The 20,768-nt window shown below is 42.8% G+C and overlaps 1 protein-coding gene across 3 annotated transcripts in view; it reads left to right on the top strand.

Moving 5' to 3' along the window:
- The window catches only part of PDCD7 (programmed cell death 7), a 29,502-nt gene that overhangs the window by 8,353 nt on the left and 381 nt on the right, over positions 1 to 20,768 (top strand). For 2 of the 3 annotated variants that reach the window (XM_030814568.1, XM_030814567.1), the window contains exons 3-5: positions 5,171 to 5,407; positions 5,663 to 5,750; positions 7,506 to 7,674. In XM_030814568.1, coding sequence (XP_030670428.1) covers positions 5,171 to 5,407; positions 5,663 to 5,750; positions 7,506 to 7,629 — 449 coding nt within the window. In that variant the 3' untranslated portion in view covers positions 7,630 to 7,674. Of the gene's footprint in view, positions 1 to 5,170; positions 5,408 to 5,662; positions 5,751 to 7,505; positions 8,001 to 20,768 lie in introns of those variants that run through there. The other variant, XM_030814566.1, reaches the window with a different exon arrangement.

The following is a 20,768-nucleotide window of genomic DNA, read 5'->3' as shown; positions in this document are numbered from 1 at the left end:
ATGGGGACAGATATTTGAGGGATTTCCTGTCTGCTGGCCTGTTTTCTCTGGGAAACAGGGTAAATGGTTTGCTGAGCGCCAGTAGACAAGTGGGGCTTTAGGAAAGCATTGAAGGTTTGAAATAACTGCTGTGAAGAATGGGTGAGAACCAACAGAGACTTGTGGAAGATGGTTGCAGGGGGTGCTATGGGTCCAGCTGACATATATTGGCAATGGATCACACAATCAAATGACCTCTTCCAGTAGTACTCTAGCTGGCAGGTGAGCACAGAGCATGGGGCTGTTGGGGTTTTGCTTTGTGGGATGACCGTTAGTTTTGTGGCGAAGGAGTAGCAGAAGGATAGAATCTGATACATCAGGTCCGGAGGTTTTGATGAAGCTGCCAAATGCGTCTCTGGGGAGAAGGAAGTAAAAGTACTATAAGGGAGAAAGTTGTAGTCGGATAAGAGAATAATCAAGTTTAAGATTTAAGAGGCAGAAAGTTTTTTCCAAAGACTGAACAAGACTGCAAGCATGTGGCTAAAGGGGAATAGAGGCAAAGGCATTGGTGTCTAGGAGCTGCAGGACTAGGTGGGCAGTGAGTGGTAGAAGTGGAGGGAACCTAGATGGTGCCAGGAGGAAGAATGTGTGAGGAGTGCTGTTTCTTTTTCTTTTTCTTTCTTTCTTTCTTTTTTTTTTTTTTGAGACAGAGTTTCACTCTTGTTGTCCCTGTTGGAGTGCAGTGATGCAATCTCGGCTCACTGCAACCTCCGCCTCCCAGGTTCAAGCGATTCTCCTGCCTCAGCCTCCAGAGTAGTTGAGATTACAGGCATGCACCACCACACCCAGCTAATTTTTGTATTTTTTTTTAGTAGAGATGGGGTTTCACCATGTTGGTCAGGCTGGTCTCAAACTCCTGACCTCGGGTAATCTACCCGCCTCGGCCTCCCAAAGTGTTGGGATTACAGGCTTGAGCCACCACTCCCGGCCCAGAAGTGCCATTTCTGAGGGAATATGTTATGTTGACCAGGGAGTGATCAATGAGGAGCTGAGAGAGATGTGGTTTGGTGGCCCAGGCTCAGCAGCCTACATCTCTTCATGGGGTCTTTAGGCTAACATAGGATGATGGAGTATCTGTATTTCGCCATACACAGATTTTAGTAGTTGCAACAGAGACTGTGTGGCTAACAAAATCTAAAATATTTACTACCTGTAAAGGTAAAGAAATGAAACAAAACCGTTAGATTATTATAAAACAGAATGACAGCTTAAATTTGTCACTGTATAAGAATCATTGTGTATACTTGAAAAACACTGGCCTGGCAACTTAGTAGAAGATAATTTGAGTTGTAGCATTTCTGTAGTTGAGAATGAGTGAATGGAAACCTGTTGAAGCAAAGCAGTTATGAGAAAATCGTCTAGAGAAATGTTAGCCTTGAGAGTGAGTTCCACAACCACTTAGCTGTAGTGGTTGAAGGAGGAAAGAATCCTACCTCCAAATTACAACTTTACAAGAAACAGAACTACTAACCTTGAGAAACCATTATTTATGCCATTTATCAGCCCAAACTGAAAATAGTGCTCAAAGCTGGCACTATTGTGTAACACAAGTTGCAGCATAAATTGTTAAAACCCTGTTGAAGGGCTGGGCATGGTGGCTCATGCCTGTAATCCCAGCACTTTGGGAGGCCGAGGTGGGAGGATCATGAGGTCAGGAGATTGAGACTATCCTGGCCAACATGGTGAAACCTTGTCTCTACTAAAAATACAAAAATTAGCTGGGCATGGTGGCGCATGCCTGTAATCCCAGCTACTCGGGAGGCTGAGGCAGGAGAATCGCTTGAACCCAGGAGTCAGAGGTTGCAGTGAGGCAAGATCACGCTACTGTACTCCAGCCTGGTGACAGAACGAGACTCCATCTCAAAACAAAACAAACAAAACCTTGTTGAAAATCATTCATTCATTGAAGAAGTATCTATTAATTACCTTCTCTGTGTCAAGTGTTTGGTAACTGAGCAAATGTATAGCTTTTTTAGGAAGCAGTTTAGAACACATTTTGTTAGTCTTGAAAGTATTCACAAACATTTCCATTCTTGAGAATTTTTCTTTCTTTTTTTTTTTTTTTTTTTTTTTTTTTGAGATGGAGTTTCGCTCTTGTTGCCCAGGCTGGAGTGCTGTGGTGCGATCTCGGCTCACTGCAAGCCCCGCTTTCCCATTTCAAGTGATTCTCCTGCCTCAGCTTCCTGAGTAGCTGGGATTACAGGTACCCGCCACCAATCCCGGCTAATTTTTGTATTTTTAGTAGAGACAGGGTTTCACCATGTTGGCCAGGCTGGTCTCAAACTCCTGACCTCATGATCCACCTGCCTCAGCCTCCCAAAGTGTCGGGATTACAGGCATGAGCCACCGTGCCCAGCCAAGAATTTTTCTTATAGAAATCCATAGGAAGGAAAAAAGTAACATGCCTAAGAATATTCATTGTATCACAATATAATAACAGGACATTTGGAATAGCTTAGGTGTCCAGGAGTAGGGAACTTGATAAGTATATTATAGTGCATTGATTTGATGAAATAGGATACAGCCATTAAATAATTATGAAGATCAGAGAAGAACATACAGAATCAACAGAGAGAAGTGGAAATTACATGCATGTAACATTGAACTATATGAAGTTGCTAATACATGGACAAAAAGACCTGAAGAGAATGTGGGAAAGTATAAAATGGTTGATTATGGTAATGGGATTAGGATTTTTTTTTTTCTTTTCTTGTATCTGGTATTTTTTTTTTTTTAATTTATTTTTTTGGAGATTTTTTTTTTTTTTTTTAAATTTTTTTTTTGGAGATAAGAATCTTGCTCTGTCACCCAGGCCAGAGTGCAGTGGCATGATCTTGGCTCACTGCAGCCTCCATCTCCTGGGTTCAAGCGATTCTCCTGGCTTAGCCTCCTGAGTAGTTGGAACTACAGGCGCACGCCACCATGCCCAGCTAATTTTTTGTATTTTTAGTGGATTCGGGGTTTCACCATGTTGGCCAGGCTGGTCTTGAGCTCGAGCTCAGGCAATCCGCTTGCCTCAGTCTCCCAAAGTGCTAGGTTTACAGGTGTGAGCCACCACACTTGGCCCTGTATCTGGTATTGCTAAAATGCTTGGGTAACATATTTTCCTTTAAAATCTTCAAGGACTGACAGGATAGATCACATCCACATCACTCTACATTGATTCACCTGGAAGCTTTTTATTGCAGGGCCATTATGGTAGTGAGTGCACAATTGCAGTCCACTCAAATATTCATTAAGTTAAAATCTTTTTTCTTATGAAACTTTATGAAACATTTCACACATGTACAAAAATAGAATACATAAATACTTGTCAACTATGATACTGTTGTCACACCAAAAAAATTAGCAGTAATTCTTTGATATCACCTAATAACCAGACTATTTTCCCCACTGTGTCTTTAGATATGCTGGGTATACTGTTAGCTGACCTCATAGTTAAATCAGGATAATAGCCATCCCAGTTTTACTGGGACATGGGGCTTTCAGTGCTACATGCGGGCAAACCAAAACAGTTGGTTGGCCTACTGTCAGCAGCAGACTGCAAGGTCAGTGTGGTTGGTTTAAGTGTATCTTCCTCACCATCCAAGTGTGCACTCCCAAAATTTACACTCAGTCAGAGGAAGAATTGTTTATTAATTAGATCTGGGAGTTGATGCTGAGGAAATTTCACAAACAATGAAGTTAAGACAAGTTCCTCCCTTTAGTGAGCTCAGTGTTTCAAGTGGAGGATCAAGACCATTAGAAATAGACAAAGTTGAAGCCAGGTATGGTGGCTCACGCCTGTAATCCCAGCACTTTGGGAGGCCAAGGTGGGCGGATCACCTGAGGTCGGGAGTTCGAGACCAGCCTGACCAACATGGAGAAACATCTACTAAAAATACAAAAATTAGCCGGGTGTGTTGGCACATGCCTGTAATCCCAGCTACTCGGGAGGCTGAGGCAGGAGAATCGCTTGAACCCGGGATGCGTGGAGTTTGCAGTGAGCCGAGATTGCGCCATTGCACTCCAGCCTGGGCAACAAGAGTGAAACTCCATCCCAAAAAAAAAAAAGAAAAAAAAAGAAACCAGAGGTTAAGTGGTGTGATCCAGAGGGAGGAAAGTCAGGGTAGGGTCAGAGTAATTGAATACTCAGAAACATCAAATTGAGCCTTAAAAGATTGGGTAAAATTTCCAAATTTTAACCGATACATACTATAGCTAGGACTTTAACTTGCTCATTATAACACAAATTTTGGGACAAGAAAACGTGTGTAAAAGGCCATTTGGGCTGGATGCAGTGGCTCATTTTGGGAAGCCAAGCTGGTAGGATTGCTTGAGGCCAGGAGTTAGAGATTAGCCTGGGCAACATAGCAAGACCTCATACAAAAAAGTTTTGGTTTTTTTTTGGAGACAGAGTCTCACTCTGTCGCCCAGGCTGGAGTGCAGTGGTGTGATGTCTGCTCACTGCAAGCTCCACCTCCCAGGTTCACGCCATTCTCCTGCCTCAGCCTCCCGAGTAGCTGGGACTACAGGCACCCGCCACCATGCCCGGCTAATTTTTTGTATTTTTAGTAGAGACAGGGTTCACCGTGTTAGCCAGGATGGTGTCAATCTCCTGACCTCGTGAGACCTCATACAAAAAATTTACAAATTAGTAGGTAGGGCCAGGCACAGTGGCTCATGCCTGTAATCCCAGCACTTTGGGAGGCCAAGGCAGGAGGCTTGCTTGACCAGGAGTTTAAGACCAGCTTGAGAAATACAGGGATACCCTGTCTCTACAAAAATAAAAAAAAATTGGCTAGATGTGGTGGCACGTGCCTGTGGTCCCAGCTACTTGGGAGGCTGAGGTGGGAGGATCTCTTGGGTCCAGGAGGTCGAGGCTGCAGTGAGTTGTGATCATGCTGCCGCACTCCAGCCTGCACAACAGAGTGAGACCCTATCTCAAAAAAAAAAAAAAAAAAAAAAGGCCAGGCATGGTGGTGCACACTTGTAGTTGTAGCTACTTGGGAAGCCAATCGGTTGAGCCCAGGAGTTTGAAGTTGCAGTGAGCTGTGATCACACCACTGTACTCCAGCCTGGGTGATAGAGTGAAGCCTTGTCTCAAAAAAAAAATAAATAAATAAAATGCCATTTTGTTCTTTCTGCCCAGGGGTCTGTCCTCCAGCCTCAGCAGATGAGACTTTTGAGCATCATCTTCAGCGACTGAGAAAACTCATTAAAAAGCGCTCTGAACTGTATGAAGCTGAAGAGAGAGCCCTCAGAGTTATGCTGGAAGGAGAACAAGAAGAAGAGAGGAAAAGAGAATTAGAGAAGAAACAAAGAAAAGAAAAAGAGAAAATTTTACTTCAGAAACGTGAAATTGAGTCCAAGTTGTTTGGGGATCCAGGTATGTTGCTCTATAACCAGTGAAGAAAATGAAAATACTAGATTGACAGCTCTTCTCATCACGAGTGATCTCAAGCTAAGAGGTGGTAGGCAACAAATGACACCTTCCAGATGCAATTCTGTGTCATAGAACTCATGGATACAGATGAAACACATTTGCTCATTCTGTCATAATCATAGGCTCAGTCACCTTGCCTTGAGAAATACACTGTGGATATCAAGCATGATAATGTGGTATTGTGCTTTTCTCTTTCAGATGAGTTCCCACTTGCCCACCTCTTGGAGCCTTTCCGACAGTATTACCTCCAAGCCGAGCACTCCCTGCCAGCGCTCATCCAGATCAGGTCAGAGGGGCTGGCTCTCCATGTTGTCTTTCCCTTAGGTAGCAGGAAGCACTTGAAGAAGTGCTTATGTTGTTTAGTTCTATTACTGTCTTTTTTTTTTTTTAAGTTCTATAAGGAACTTAAAAAAAATTATGGTTTTATAATGTTTCTATGTTTCAAGGATGCTGCATACATCTTGTTTAGTCCTCATTAATCCTTGAGAAGTTAATGTCCCTATCTTTATAGATGAAGAAACAAACTCAGGTTGTGACTTGCCCTTTGTATTATCCCGTGTTATGGATGTTATAGCTGTTATATTGATTTAAAGCATTGGTTTCCTTTTCCAAATTATCTTCTGATGCTAACCAGACCCAGGAAAAAGAAACCCTTCACTACGTACTTGCTTGTGGAGACGGTTTAAGACCCTGGCTGACTTCTGAGCTCTTACAGGTCAAAGCCCAGAAACTTAGGAACAAGGAGGCTCATCTGAATCTGCAGTTCTTAAGGAGCTAGGCAAAGTTTTCAGCTCTCTGGGTCTCTCTTTCCTCACTTATAAAATGAAGGCAGTTGACTAGACTGTGGTCTTCAAACTTGAGCAGCAGCACTCTTCCAAAATGCAGTCTTTTGAGGAAACAATATGTAAGATAAATGAAATGAATGGGTTCCCGAGGCAGTATAAATCTGTTGTTGCCTAGAAGCACTTTGTTGTTTCTAGACTCCCCTAAACATCTGCTTGGGGCCTAGGGGTCTTCAAAGTGTGATTTGAAAATCACTGAACTAAGTGATCTCTGATGTCCCTTCCAAAACCTCAGCTGTTTGTGATTCTCATGAAGGAATGCTCTTTAGCATATCAAGTTTATGTTCTGGGAAAAGTTTATTTTTTGCTAGTATACAAGTTTTAGCTTTTAAACATAAGTACAGTCGATTCTCATTATTCATGACAGCTATATTCTCTAAAGTCACTGCAAACACTGATTTCAGAATACTGAACATCACTCCTAAAGGAAACGTAGGGTTAGGTAGATTCCTGTGAGCCTTGTGGTCACAGTGTTTTTGTCAGCTGATCAATACCTTGTTGTATGTGTGTTTCTGTTAAAGACACCTTATTTAATATACGTTGTCGATTTACTAACATTGAACTCATGACTAATAGCACTATACCTCATGCGTAAATGAAGCTTACCTGACACACTTTCTCCACAAAGCACATCACAGCCTTCTTGCCATTAGGAACACTACACTTAGGGCCATTTTAAACAGTAAAGTCATCAGTAAAAAGTGCAAAAGTATGGAAAATGTGGCACTAAATAGAGAAAGGAACCCATTTATATTAATAGTATGAGTTGAAAACAAGAAGGCAGAGTAACTATTGCCTTCTTTAATCTCAACTGGGAACAGTTCATTTTCATGACTCAGATTTTTTTGCCACTCTGTGTGTCTACGAGTATCCATGAAAGACCTACAAGTGATTATGTGGGGGCTACAAATAAATTTTAGTTAATAGGCACATATGCAAATACAGAATCTGTAAATAATGGGGATTGACTTTATTATTTGGTTATCCATAAGGTTATAAGTTCTTCAGAGTTTTTCCTCCTTTTATGTGTACGTTTAAGAAATATAGTCATTTTCTTGATTCCTAGAAATCAAGTTCTGTAATAGATTAGTATATCAGTCATTTGAAAGCTAAGTCTTAGAAATAGAATATGTAGTTGCTGAACATCTTATTTGGAATAAAACAGAAATAAATAGTTGTTCTATAATGTTCTTATTAAGGCATGATTGGGATCAGTACCTGGTGCCATCCGATCATCCCAAAGGCAACTTCGTTCCCCAAGGATGGGTCCTTCCCCCGCTCCCCAGCAACGACATCTGGGCAACTGCTGTTAAGCTGCATTAGTAAAGATGCTCCAGGAGTGTGGTCCAGCCAACGCTCTTTCCAGCTGTAAATATTAGCGATGGTGCCATCTTTTGCTGTAGACTAAACTGCAACTTCTAAATTCCATGTGGCATTCCCCTACCCTGAAGTTATGCTTTCTTTCTGTGCTCTGTGCTGGCCAGAGGTGCCTCTTGAATCAGATTAATGTGGTTCTTCAGGAAAGGACTTAGGTGAACTGAGGTTTTTACCACAGGCAGTGAATGACCTTGGTTCACCAAATTTGCCTCTGTTTTGAGGGGCTTGGTCCAGAGTGACTTGTTAATTTACTCTAACTTCCCTGTGTGTTGATGGGTAAGTACACTCAAACACTGAATACAGGTGTGCAATGGGTAGATTTCCTTTTTTTTTTTTTTTTTTTTTTTTTTGAGACGGAGTCTCGCTCTGTCGCCCAGGCTGGAGTGCAGTGGCGCAATCTCGGCTCACTGCAAGCTCCGCCTCCCGGGTTTCCGCCATTCTCCTGCCTCAGCCTCTCCGAGTAGCTGGGACTACAGGCGCCCGCCACCACGCCCGGCTAATTTTTTTTTTTTTTTGTATTTTTAGTAGAGACGGGGTTTCACTGTGGTCTCGATCTCCTGACCTCCTGATCCGCCCGCCTCGGCCTCCCAAAGTGCTGGGATTACAAGCGTGAGCCACCGCGCCCGGCCCGCAATGGGTAGATTTCACAGCTCTTCCACTAATAGTGAGTGTGAAGGCAAGTTTGATGCAAAACCTCCCGCCCTTCCTACCTGAAGAGCCCTTTGACTTCTAGGAAGAAAGGTCAAAAACGTGTTATCTTCAGTTTTGTTAATCCCAGTTTTAGTGCAGTTTAGGAGGCTGCTAGTTAGGAAGATGGCAGTGGCTGTAGGCTGGGTTGCCAGAAAAGATGGTGGCCTAGTCTTATTATTCAGGTGGAGAACTTAGAAAACCTGAAGAGTACCCAAATTGGGTTGTGTTTTAATGGACGATGGCTGTATTTTTTCCATGTTAGAAGGATCCTAATGAAAGCACCTGTTATTTTTAAGTTTCTAAGGGTCTAGTTGTTCAGAATCCCCAAGGATATTTCCCTAACCTCACTCAGTCACATTGTAGGAGCCAGTGTAGCTGTGGAATTATCTTAGGAACTCAAGCTTCTAAAACTACCCATGTAGTCAAATCTGGGGGAAAAAGCAAATAAAAATAGTAAAATTTGGCCGGGCGCGGTGGCTCACGCCTGTAATCCCAGCACTTTGGGAGGCCGAGGCAGGCGGATCACGAGGTCAGGAGATCAAGGCCATCCTGGCTAACATGGTGAAACCCTGTCTCTACTAAAAATACAAAACAATTAGCCGGGCATAGGTGGTGCACGCCTGTAGTCCCAGCTACTGGGGAGGCTGAGGCAGGAGAATGGTGTAAAACCCGGGAGGCAGAGCTTGCAGTGAGCTGAGATCGCACCACTGCACTCCAGCCTGGGAGACAGAGCGAGACTCCGTCTCAAAAAAAAATAGTAAAATTTCTTTTTTATATTCATTAATAAATGCTGTTGTGCTTGGAGATGATCACTCATATAACATGTCATTTTTTTGGTTCTGTTTTGGTTTGGTTTTTGCCAATTATTTTGTTATATTTCCAAAAACCTAAATAAAAATCATTTTTATTTTTTAGTTTGTGCCTTTGCTGCCAATTTGTTGCCTTCCAAATCACTTAACACACACTTTCACATTGTTGAAACATATTGTCATTCAAAAATTCAAATTTATTAAGCAGGCATTTGTTACAGGAATGTGAATCTTAAATGCTAAACTTTATCTGCAAAATCCAAGTCTGGATTGGTAAGGATACCATCAATTTTGGAAATAATGTTATGTACTGTAGTTGGAAGCTTTTGGGTGCAAGATACTAATGCCTTTGTCCCTTTTCTGTTGTTTAATTTGCATTAATTTATACATTATATGGAGTCAACAGATAGGGAATGAGGGCCACATGTCTCCAAAATGTATGTCTACACTTATAAATCTTAAAATCTGATATGATTACCCTCGTAGAACTCCGCAATCCTGTGTGCCTTTTTGTTAGATATCTCCACCATTTGCTCTCTGATGAGATGCAGGAAGAGTAGAAATAAGGTGAATTGTACGATGTGTGTTTGGTGTCTGGACAGCCTTGCCACTAAGATACCTGCTGTGAGGGCAGGGAATGTGCTGCAGGGACTCAGGAAAACTCGGACAGCAGAACCCAAGAAGGTGGCATTTAGCCACAGATGGAGAAAAAAAAAATCCCTTTTTCCTCTGGCCCTTGCAAGGTTTTAATAAAGTGAGCAGGCCGGGTGTGGTGGCTCACGCCTGTAATCCTAGCACTTTGGGAGACCGAGGTAGATGGATCACTTGAGGTCAGGAGTTCGAGACCTACTTGGCCAACATGGTGAAACCCCATCTATACTAAAAATACAAAAATTAGCCAGGCATGGTGGCAGGTGCCTGTAATCCCAGCTACTTGGGAGGCTGAGGCAGGAGAATCACTTGAAGCCAGGAGGCGGAGGTTGCAGTGAGCCGAGATCACACCATTGCACTCCAGCCTGGGCAACAGAGCAAGACTCTGTCTCAAAACAAAGAAAATTAAAAAAAAAAAAAGTGAGCATTACTCTTGTTGTTCAGTTTTTATTTGTAAGATTTTCCTGGTTTATTACCTGTGTGTAGTGGTGGTGGCAGTAGCCACTGGTTCTTTCAAGTTTAGAGAGACTCATGGTAGTATCTTTAATGAATTGTACTTTCAAGAATATGAGCAGCGTTATTGTAATCTTATCCCACAGTCTTTTTTTTTTCTTTTTTTAACTTGGGGAAAATTTCAAATACATTCAAAAGTAAAGAGAACAGTACAATGATTTTTTTTCCATGTACCCATCATCCAGCTTCAAATCATTATCAGCTTATGGCCAATCTTGTTTCATCTATACATCCTCCACTCACCCTGGATTATTTTGAAGCAAATCTCAGGCATCAAATTACTTCATCGGTAAATATTTCATTATGTAGCTTTAAGCGATTTAAAAAATCTAACTACAGGGCCATTATCACATCTAAATAAATGAGTAACAACTCCTCAATAGCACAAACCCAATCATTGTTCAAATTGCCCTCTCATAAATGTGTTTTACGTTTTGTTCAAATTAGGATCTGAATAGAATCCATACACTGTTGTTTGTATCCTTGTGATGCCATGTCCCTCTGTTCTTGTATATCCTATAATTCAGTAGTTAAACAGAGCTGCACTGTCCAATATAGTAGCCACATTCAGCTGTTGAGCACTTGAAATGTGATCTATTTGAGTTGAGATGTGCAATTACGTATGTGGATCACATGTTTCAGTTAGATAGTGCTGATCTAGAGGCTTGATCACATTCAGATTGGAATTTTCTGGCAGGAATACTTCACAGACATGATGTGTACTTCCTGTCAGGAGGCATTAATGTCTTGGCTTTTTTTGTGATGTTAGCGGCCACTAAGACCTAGATTCATTCATTGATGGGGAGGGGACTCAAAAATAGTAATAGTTTAATTCTGTCATTCTTCAATTATTAACTGGAATACTTTTAAAAAGAAAAACTGTACAAAAGCATTTGTTTTTAATAAATTCAGTAAATACAGAGAAGATTAGAAAGCTATGAGAGAAAGAGATTAGTTCTTAAATACTAAGGGTATTTAGCCCAAGTGGCTGAGTTTATGATGTCAAAGAATTTGCTGCTACAAGCCAACCAACTTAATCACTCTAAAACCATTCATGCTCCTATGCCCATGTGACATTTGTAACAAGAAGCTTAGGCTTATACCATCTGTTGTAGCTATTCATTTATACATGCTTTGTCTGCAGGGAAGTTCTCCTGGTAATTACAAGGTAAGTACAAAGTATATCTTATTCCATTTAAATAAGTATAATATGCAATATATGAAAGGAATGTGAACATTCTGAAATAGTAGTGATTTATGGAATAGTAATTAAATGAGACATTATCAACTAAATTTGTTTTTTGCCACCTATTTGTCCCAGATTTTTTGTAATGCTTAGAACCTATAAGCTATTTCCATATGATGAGCTCTTTACCTTTTTATGAATCCACATATTAGTTCCTGGCTTCCTGTATCTGGCCACCCATGAAGAGTATGTTTCCATTGCAGAGTTCATTTGCCTTTTGGAATAAATTTGGTTTTTCATAGCCTCCGAAGCAAAGATTAAGGTCTCTGAGGCAAGTGGTGTTAGAGTGCATAACTGTGTAGAACAGTGGACACTTTCCTCAGCTTTGTTAATTCATGCTGGCCACAGTCTGGATACCAGGATTTGAATTAATGTTCTATGGGAAATGATTTTTTATTTACCATTTTCCAGGTACTGTGGTTAGGTGCTAGGGATGTAAGAAGGGGTGAACAGACAGGATTCCTGACCTCCTGGAGTTTAGAGTGAAGAAGCTTAATGATTATAACAGATAGAGTCATTAGAGACAATTGTGATAAGTGCTACAAGGAAAAGTACTTATCAGCCAATTTATATATTTCATTCCAAATGTTTAAGTGCCTATTAAAGCTAAGCAAAATACCAAATACTCCCTAACCTCATACAGAATACAGGCAATGAGGAAGGTAGATATTAACCCAATAATCATAAAAAATATGCTGAGTGCTTTGAAAGAAAGACATGGTTCTGAGATTATGAATTAGGATTTCTCTTCAAAAGCGTTCTGTGACACATTTAGTTGAAATAATAGAAAATATATATCATATAGTAAGGGTAAGAATCATTATTCAGTTTACATATGTGTATGCTAGGAAATAAAAGTATACTATGGGTCACAGTTAAAAAAAAAAAAAAAAGGCCAAGCGCGGTGGCCCACGCCTGTAATCCCAGCACTTTGGGAGGCCGAGGCAGGTGGATCACAAGGTCAGGAGTTCAAGACCAGCCTGGCCAAGATGGTGAAACCCTATCTCTACTAAAAATACAAAAATTAGCCGGGCGTGGTGGCAGGTGCTTGTAATCCCAGCTACTCGGGAGGCTGAGGCAGGAGAATCGATTGAACCTGGGAGGCAGAGATTGCAGTGAGCTGAGATTGCGCCACTGCACTCTAGCCTGGGCAACAGAGCAAGACTTCATGTCAAAAAAATAAAAAATAAAAAAATTCGTAAAGGCCACTGTGCTAGGTAGACCTAACCAAGTTTGAGAGTCAGGGCAAGCTTTTTTGAGGAAGTGATGTTTCAGCTGAGCTCTGAAAAATGAACAGCTTTTTCTTTTCTTTTTATTCTTGAGACAGACTCTTGCTTTGTCGCCCAGGCTGGAGTGCAGTGGCGTGATCTCGGCTCACTGCAGCCTTCGTCTCCCAGGTTCAAGCAGTTCTCCCGTCTCAGTCTCCTGAGTAGCTGGGAGTACAGGCGTGTGCCACTACACCAGGCTAATTTTTGTATTTTTAGTAAAGGGGGGGTTTTGCCATGTTGGCCAGGCAGGTCTCGAACTCCTGACCTCAAGTGATTCACCCACCTTGGCCTCCCAAAGTGCTGGGATTACAGGTATGAGCCACTGTGCCCGGCCTTTGAGCAGCTTTTAATTGTGGGGAAGCGACAGGGAAGAACATAGCAAGTATCTGGAACAGGATATGCAAAGGTTCTGTGGGGGCTGAGAGACCATGGCAGTTGAAGGCTAGCATGACTGGAGTAAGATGGGAGGAGAGGAAACGGGTCAGACACCGCAAGGCTTCAGAAGTTTAATTTTTATTTTGAAAACAGCCAGGAACCATTGAAGAGTTTTAAGTAGGGGAGTGCCTTAGTTTTATTTCGTTTTGTTTTCTAAAGAAGGGGTCTTGCTATGTTACCCAGGCTGGTCTTTAACTCCTGGGCTCCAGCAATCCTCCCACCTCTGCCTCCCAAAGTGTTGGGATTACAGGCATGAGCCACCGTGCCCAGCCAGGAGTGGCTTAGTTTTGGTTTTGAAATGGTCATTCTTGCCTCAGTGTGTGGAACAGAATTATAATAATAAAGCATGTGAGGATACATAGAGATGAGTTGTCCAGGTGAGAGAGAATGGGGACTTGGATTCCCATGGAAGCAGTGGAGGTATCATGAAATGGCTGGATTCCAGAGATTTAGGAGATAAAAATTGACAGGGGATTTGAGATGGTGGTGGTAAAGGACAGGAAAGTATCAGAGATGAGTACTCGTGCACTTGGCTCAATGTCACCATTCCTTGAGACAAGGAACCCTGGGGGCGAGGAGCAGTTTGGGGAAGGGAAAAATCAGTTCACTTTGATATGTTGAGTTTGAGAAGTCTTGAGACACTGTGTAGGCAGTTGTGTTTATGAGTTTGATCTCAGAAGAGAACTGGAGAATTTAATTTGTGAATCATTGGCAGGTAATTGAAGCTCTGGGCAAGAATATAGTCTAATTTAGAGAGTATAGTAAAGACCTTTGAAAACAATAGTGTCATTGCCTGGGCCCCACTTAGATCAATTGGTGCCACCTTCACCTATCCCATTCTCTATCCCCATGCCCAGGTCCAAGCACATGGGCACCACCTCATGGGCTTGTGTTTGAGAGGTCCTGGCTTACAGTTTGTCCAAGCATGCACAGCCTGACTTTTCTAACATCCCCACATCCCTACCCCATCCCACCACCTCAGGCCTCTTCCAGACTTTGCCCACTACCTGCTGAATGGAGTCAGCACTCAGCCTGAAGTTCAAAGTTCTCCCCAGCTCTACCCCAGTCTTCCCTTTCAATCTTACTTCATACTGCTTCCCAGCACAGACCATCTGCTTAAGTCCAGCAACTTGTCACTTCACTCCACCCTGCAGATTCCTCTGCTCTCTTGCTCACAGGCTGTTCTCTCACCTTCCAGGGTCAAGGTCAAGTCCCATCTACTTCCTGAAGCTTCTCCAATGCCCATAAGGACTAGACCACTCACCTTCCTTTGGAGAATATTATTACATAATGATCTGTACCTCTAATGTTGTACCTAGCGAGGTGACCCTCATTTTAGAATATTTTCTAACTAGATGATATCTTTACTTTTACTGTAGCCCTTGCCATTCTTTTTTTTTTTTGAGATGGAGTCTCGCTCTGTCGCCCAGGCTAGAGTGCAGTGGCGCAATCTCGGCTCACTACAAGCTCCGCCTCCCAGGTTCACGCCATTCGCCTGCCTCAGCCTCTCCGAGTAGCTGGGACTATAGGCGCCCGCCACAGCGCCTGGCTAATTTTTTGGTATTTTTAGTAGAGACGCGGTTTCACCGTGGTCTCGATCTCCTGACCTCGTGATCCGTCTGCCTCGGCCTCCCAAAGTGCTGGGATTACAAGTGTGAGCCACCATGCCCGGCAGCCCTTGCCATTCATAAGAGATAGGGCCGGGCCCGGTGGCTCAAGCCTGTAATCCCAGCACTTTGGGAGGCCAAGGTGGGTGGATCACAAGGTGAGGAGATCGAAACCATCCTGGCTAACACAGTGAAACCCCGTCTCTACTAAAAATACAAAAAGTTAGCTGGGCGTGGTGGCGGGCGCCTGTAGGCCCAGCTACTCAGGAGGCTGAGGCAGGAGAATCGCTTGAACGTGGGGGACGGAGCTTGCAGTGAGCAGGGATCACGCCACTGCACTCCAACCTGGGCAATAGAGCAAGACTGTCTTAAAAAAAAAAAAAAGAGAGAGATACAGGCTGGGCATGGTGGCTCACACCTGCAATCTCAGCACTTTGGGAAGTCAAGTCGGGTGGATCACCTGAGGTCAGGAGTTCGAGACCAGCCTGACCAGTATGGCAAAACCCCGCCTCTACTGCAAATACAAAAATTAGGCCGGGCGCGGTGGCTCACGCTTGTAATCCCAGCACTTTGGGAGGCCGAGGCGGGCGGATCACAAGGTCAGGAGATCGAGACCACGGTGAAACCCCGTCTCTACTAAACATACAAAAAATTAGCTGGGCGTGGTGGCAGGCGCCTGTAGTCCCAGCTACTCGGAGAGGCTGAGGCAGGAGAATGGTGTGAACCCGGGAGGCGGAGCTTGCAGTGAGCCGAGATTGCGCCACTGCACTCCAGCCTGGGTGACAGAGCGAGACTCCGTCTCAAAAAATAATAATAATAAAAAAATAAAAAAAAAATAAATAAAAATTAGCCAGGCGTGGTGGTGGGCGCCTGTAATCCCAGCTACTCAGGAGGCTGAGACAGGAGAATCGCTTGAACCTGGGAGGCAGAGGTTGCAGTGAGCCTAGAAGATTGCATGCACTACTGCACTCCAGCCTGGGAGACAGAGCGCGAATCCATCTCAAAAAAGAAAAAAAAAAGATATGTTCCCCAAATCCTCAGTATCCTAGAAGCAAGTGTAGGGCTGAGTAGAAAATACCTATTAGGATGCAGATGCTGGGTGGAAGATGAAGAGAAGGGTGCCCTATACCTGCTAAGTGGACAGACAGTCTCAATAGAACTGTGTCCCTTCCCCGGAGATAGCTCAAAATTCAGATGATACCTGAAAATGTGAATAATAAATCTGAGAATGCCAAAACTTGCTGAACTTTCCTGTGTCTCCTATAACACCCTTGTACCTCAAAGGTCCTCTGTAAGAACTGGCTGATGGGGCAGATAATTTACTGGTTACAGTGGGACCTTTCTGATTCTGTATGGAAGGCAGCACAGAGAGCCACCTCCTGCTGTGCAGGGAGATCAGCTCTAGGCATGGAGTGGAGAAACCTTTTGAGTCTTATATATAGCAAGACACTGACAAGAGTTGACAGATGGGGCAGGAGATGAGGGAATTAAGGGATTTGCCTACCTGCCTTCATTTGACCTCTCTGCACTCAGATTATCCACCCTACCTCTCCACATGATGCTCTCATGGGAAGGGGATGACTGTAGTGACCCCTAGCAGGGCAGAGCTTTGGGTCATCCTGGTAGGGATGACAGATTGTGTTGAGCCAGAGGCACTTCCTGCTGCAGACTCCCTGATAATCCCTGATTGTTTGCAAAAAGGCAGACTGCGGTCAAGGAGTGTAGATTCAAGTGTATTATTATAGGCAGTCGTGAGCTTAAATTCTGTGTGAATGAGTTTTTTCTTTTTTTTTTTTTTTTTTTTTTTTGAGACAGAGTCTTGCTCTGTCGCCCAGGCTGGAGTACAGTGGTGCCATCTTGGCTCACCTCAACCTCCACCTCCTGGGTTCAAGTGATTCTCCTGCCTCAGCCTCCAAAGTACTTGGGACTACAGGTGCGTGCCACCACGCCCAGCTATTTTTTTTTTTTTTTTTTTTTTTTTAAGTAGAGACGAGGTTTCACCATGTTGGCCAGGCTGGTCTTGAACTCCTGACCTCAGATGATCCACCTACCTCGGCCTCCCAAAGTGCTGGGATTAGAAGCATTAGCCACCACGCCTGGCCAAGTTTGTTTTTTTGTTTTGTTTTGTTTTGTTTTGTTTTTTGGAGACAGAGTCTCACTCTGTCACCAGGCTGGAGTGCAGTGGCACGATCTCAGCTCACTGCAGTCTCCGCCTCCCTGGTTCAAGCGATTCTCCTGCCTCAGCTTCCCGAGTAGCTGGGACTACAGGCGTGCACCACTACGCCTAGCTAATTTTTGTGTTTTTCATAGAGACGGGGTTTCACCATATTGGCCAGGATGGTCTCGATCTCTTGACTTTGTGATCTGCCCGCCTCAGCCTCCCAAAGTGCTGGGATTACAGGTGTGAGCCACCGCGCCCGGCTGAGTTTGTTCTTTTTTAAAGGCAACAGACTCAATATTTAATGTAGTTTAAAATACATCAGAAATTAAATTCCTGGCTGTTGTGAGTATTACTAAATGAAGGACAGATACTAGTCTTGATCTAACCCAAAAGGCCAAGAAGTGATGTGTGAATGAGTTCTTAATTCTTGGCTTTCCGGTTTAGTAGATACTGTTGACTAATACTAAGTGACTTTATGACCAACAGTGAATAAGACTTATAGATGTTCCACATCCTCATCAATGTTTGATATTGTGAAGCTTTTTAATTTTAACCTTAAATTAATGGTTGTATGTTTGTGTAGTGGTATCTCATTGTTTTATTTTGCATTTCCCTGATGACTAATGAAGTTAAACAACTTACCATATTGGCTATTTGGATATCCTCTTTTGTAAAGTGTATATTAAAAATCTCTTGCCCATTTCTTATTGTTTATAGAAGTTCTTTGTATATACTGGATATGAGTCCTTTGTCATATAGATGTGTTGCAAATATTGTCTCCCACTCTGTGATTTGTTTTTGTTTTAACTCTCTTAATGGTGTATTCTGATGAATGGAAGTTTTTTTTTTTTTTTTGAGACAGAGTCTCGCTCTGTCACCCAGGCTGGAGTGCAGTGGTGTGATCTCAGCTCACTGCAAGCTCCACCTCCTGGGTTCATGCCATTCTCCTGCCTCAGCCTCCTGAGTAGCTGGGACTACAGGCGCCCACCACTATGCCCAGCTAATTTTTTGTATTTTTAGTAGAGACGGGGTTTCACCATGTTAGCCAGGATGATCTCGATCTCCTGACCTTGTGATCCGCCTGCCTCAGCCTCCAAAGTGCTGGGATTATAGATGTGAGCCACCATGCCTGGCCAAATGGAAGTTCTTAACTTTTCTTTTTTTTTTTTTTTTTTGAGACAGAGTCTCACTCTGTCACCTAGGCTGGAGTACAGTGGTGTGATCTTGGCTCACAGCAACCTCTGTCTCCCAGGTTCAAGCAATTCTCCTGCCTCAGCCTCCCTGTAGCTGGGATCACAGACTTGTGCCACCACGCCTGGCTAATTTTTGTATTTTTAGTAGAAACAGGGTTTCACCGTGTTGGCCAGGCTGGTCTCGAACTCCCAACCTCAAGCGATCTGCCTGCCTTAGCCTCCCAAAGCACTGGGATTACAGGTGTAAGCCACTGCACCTGGCGGAAGTTCTTAACTTTAATGTAATCCAGTTTATCAGAATTTTCCTTCATGGTTAGTCTCTTTTGGAGTTTTTGTTGTTGTTGTGTTTATTTTATTTATTTATTTATTTATTTATTTATTTATTTATTTGAGACAGCGTCTCATTTTGTTGCCTAGGCTGGAGTGCAACCTGGGCTCACAGCTCACTCATCCTACTGCAGCCTTGTCCTCCCAGGCTTAAGCAATCCTCCTACTTCAGCCTCCCGAGTAGCTGGGGTTACAGGTGTGTGCCACCATACCTGGCTAGTTGTGTATTTTTTATAGAGATAGGGGTCTTGCTTTGTTGCCCATGCTCATCTCAATCTCCTGGCCTCAACTGATCCTCCTGCTTGGGCCTCTCAAAGTGCTGGGATTATAGGCATGAGCCAATGTGCCTGGCCCGGTAGCCCTTTTGTAACTTAAGAAATGTTTTGACTATTGTGAGGCCATGAATATAGTGTTTCATTTTTATCTTTGGGCTTTATTATTTTACCTTTTACATTTAAATCTACAGTCCACCTGGAATTGATTTTTAGGTATGACATGAGGTAGAGGTCAATATTGTTTTTGTTTGTTTTTTCCCCCAGATGGATATCAAATTAATCCAGAACAATTTATTTAAAAGACTTTCCCTTTCCAACTGTTCTACAGAGCCAATTTTGTCATAAGTCAAAGATTCATGTGTGGATCTGTTTCTGGACTTTCTTTTTTGTCCTATTGGTCTCTTTGTAAGTCTTTAAGTCACTCTCTTCATTCCCATAACTTGAAGGTCTTGCTATCTGATAGTAAAAGTCTTCCACTGTGTTGCTTCTCCAAGAGTCTCTTGGCTTTTCCTGGTCCTTTGCATTTCATTTAATTTTAGAATTAGCTTGCCAATTTCTACCAAAAAAAAAAGTGATGGAATTTTGATACATGGGATGAATAAATTAATTGGAGGAGAACTGCTATCTTTACAAGATTCAGTTTTACAATCCTTGAACGTGGTATGTTCCTCCATTTAACCAAATGTTTTATAGTTTTCCGTGTAGAGGTCTCATACATCTTGTGTTAGATTTAGTCCTAGAGAACTATGCTAATATAAATGGTAATTTTTAAATTTTCCTTTTTTTTTGTTTTTTTTTTTTTTGAGACAGCGTTTCCCTCTTATTGCCCAGGCTGGAGTGCAATTGTGTGATCTTGGCTCACTGCAACCTCTGCCTCCCGGATTCAAGCGATTCTCCTGCCTCAGTCTCCCAAGTAGCTGGGATTACAGGCACCCACCACCATGCCCAGCTAATTTTTGTATTTTTAGTAGAGACGGGGTTTCACCATGTTGGCCAGGCTGGTCTCCAACTCCTGACCTCAGATGATCCTCCCACCTCGACCTCCCCAAGTGCTGGGATTTGGGATTACAGGTGTGAGCCACTGCACCTGGCTTAAAATGTTCCATTTCTAATAAAAATTTTAGAAGAGTCCATTTACATGATTTACTATTTATATAGAGAGATGTAATTCGTTTTTTTCTTTTTCTTTTTCTTTCTTTCTTTTTTTTTTTTTTTTGAGACAGCATCTTGCTCCATTGTCAGGCTGGAGTGCAGTGGCATGATCTCAGCCACTGTGTGATGTGTTAGAGATACTCTTTATTAGTCAAGAAAATTCCCTTCTATTCCTAAGTTGCTGAAAGGGTATGAGTATTGATTTTGTCATGTTTTTTTCTGCATCTATGAAGCTATATAATTATATAATTTTTCATCTTTATTCTATTGATATTTATCTTTATTCCCGTTTATTGATTTGGGAATGTTAAGTCAATCTGTCTTTCCTGAAATAAACTTAACTTGACAGTGTTATATTATTCTACCCATAATTATTTTTAAGATTTTTTTTGCATCTGTGTTCATGAGAGATTGGTTTCTAATCTTCTTATCAAGTTTGGTATCAAGGTTATGCTAAAAATCAGCCGGGTGCAGTGGCTTACGCCTGTAATCCCAGCATTTTGGGAGGCTGAGGCGGCCGGATCACCTGAGGCCGGGAATTTGAGACCAGCCTGGCCAATGCAGTGAAACCCCGTCCCTACTAAAAATACAAAAATTAGCTAGGTGTGGTGGCGCAAGCCTGTAATTCCAGCTACTTGGGAGGCTGAGGTAGGAGAATCACTTGAACCCAGGAGCTGGAGGTTGCAGTGAGGCAAGATCAGGCTACTGCACTCCAGCCTGGGTGACAGAGCGAGACTTCGTCCCAGAAAAAGTAAAAA

Source organism: Nomascus leucogenys, chromosome 6 (assembly GCF_006542625.1).
Source record: "Nomascus leucogenys isolate Asia chromosome 6, Asia_NLE_v1, whole genome shotgun sequence".
Classification (NCBI taxonomy): domain Eukaryota; kingdom Metazoa; phylum Chordata; class Mammalia; order Primates; family Hylobatidae; genus Nomascus; species Nomascus leucogenys.
This window is presented reverse-complemented; position numbering and strand designations above follow the sequence as displayed.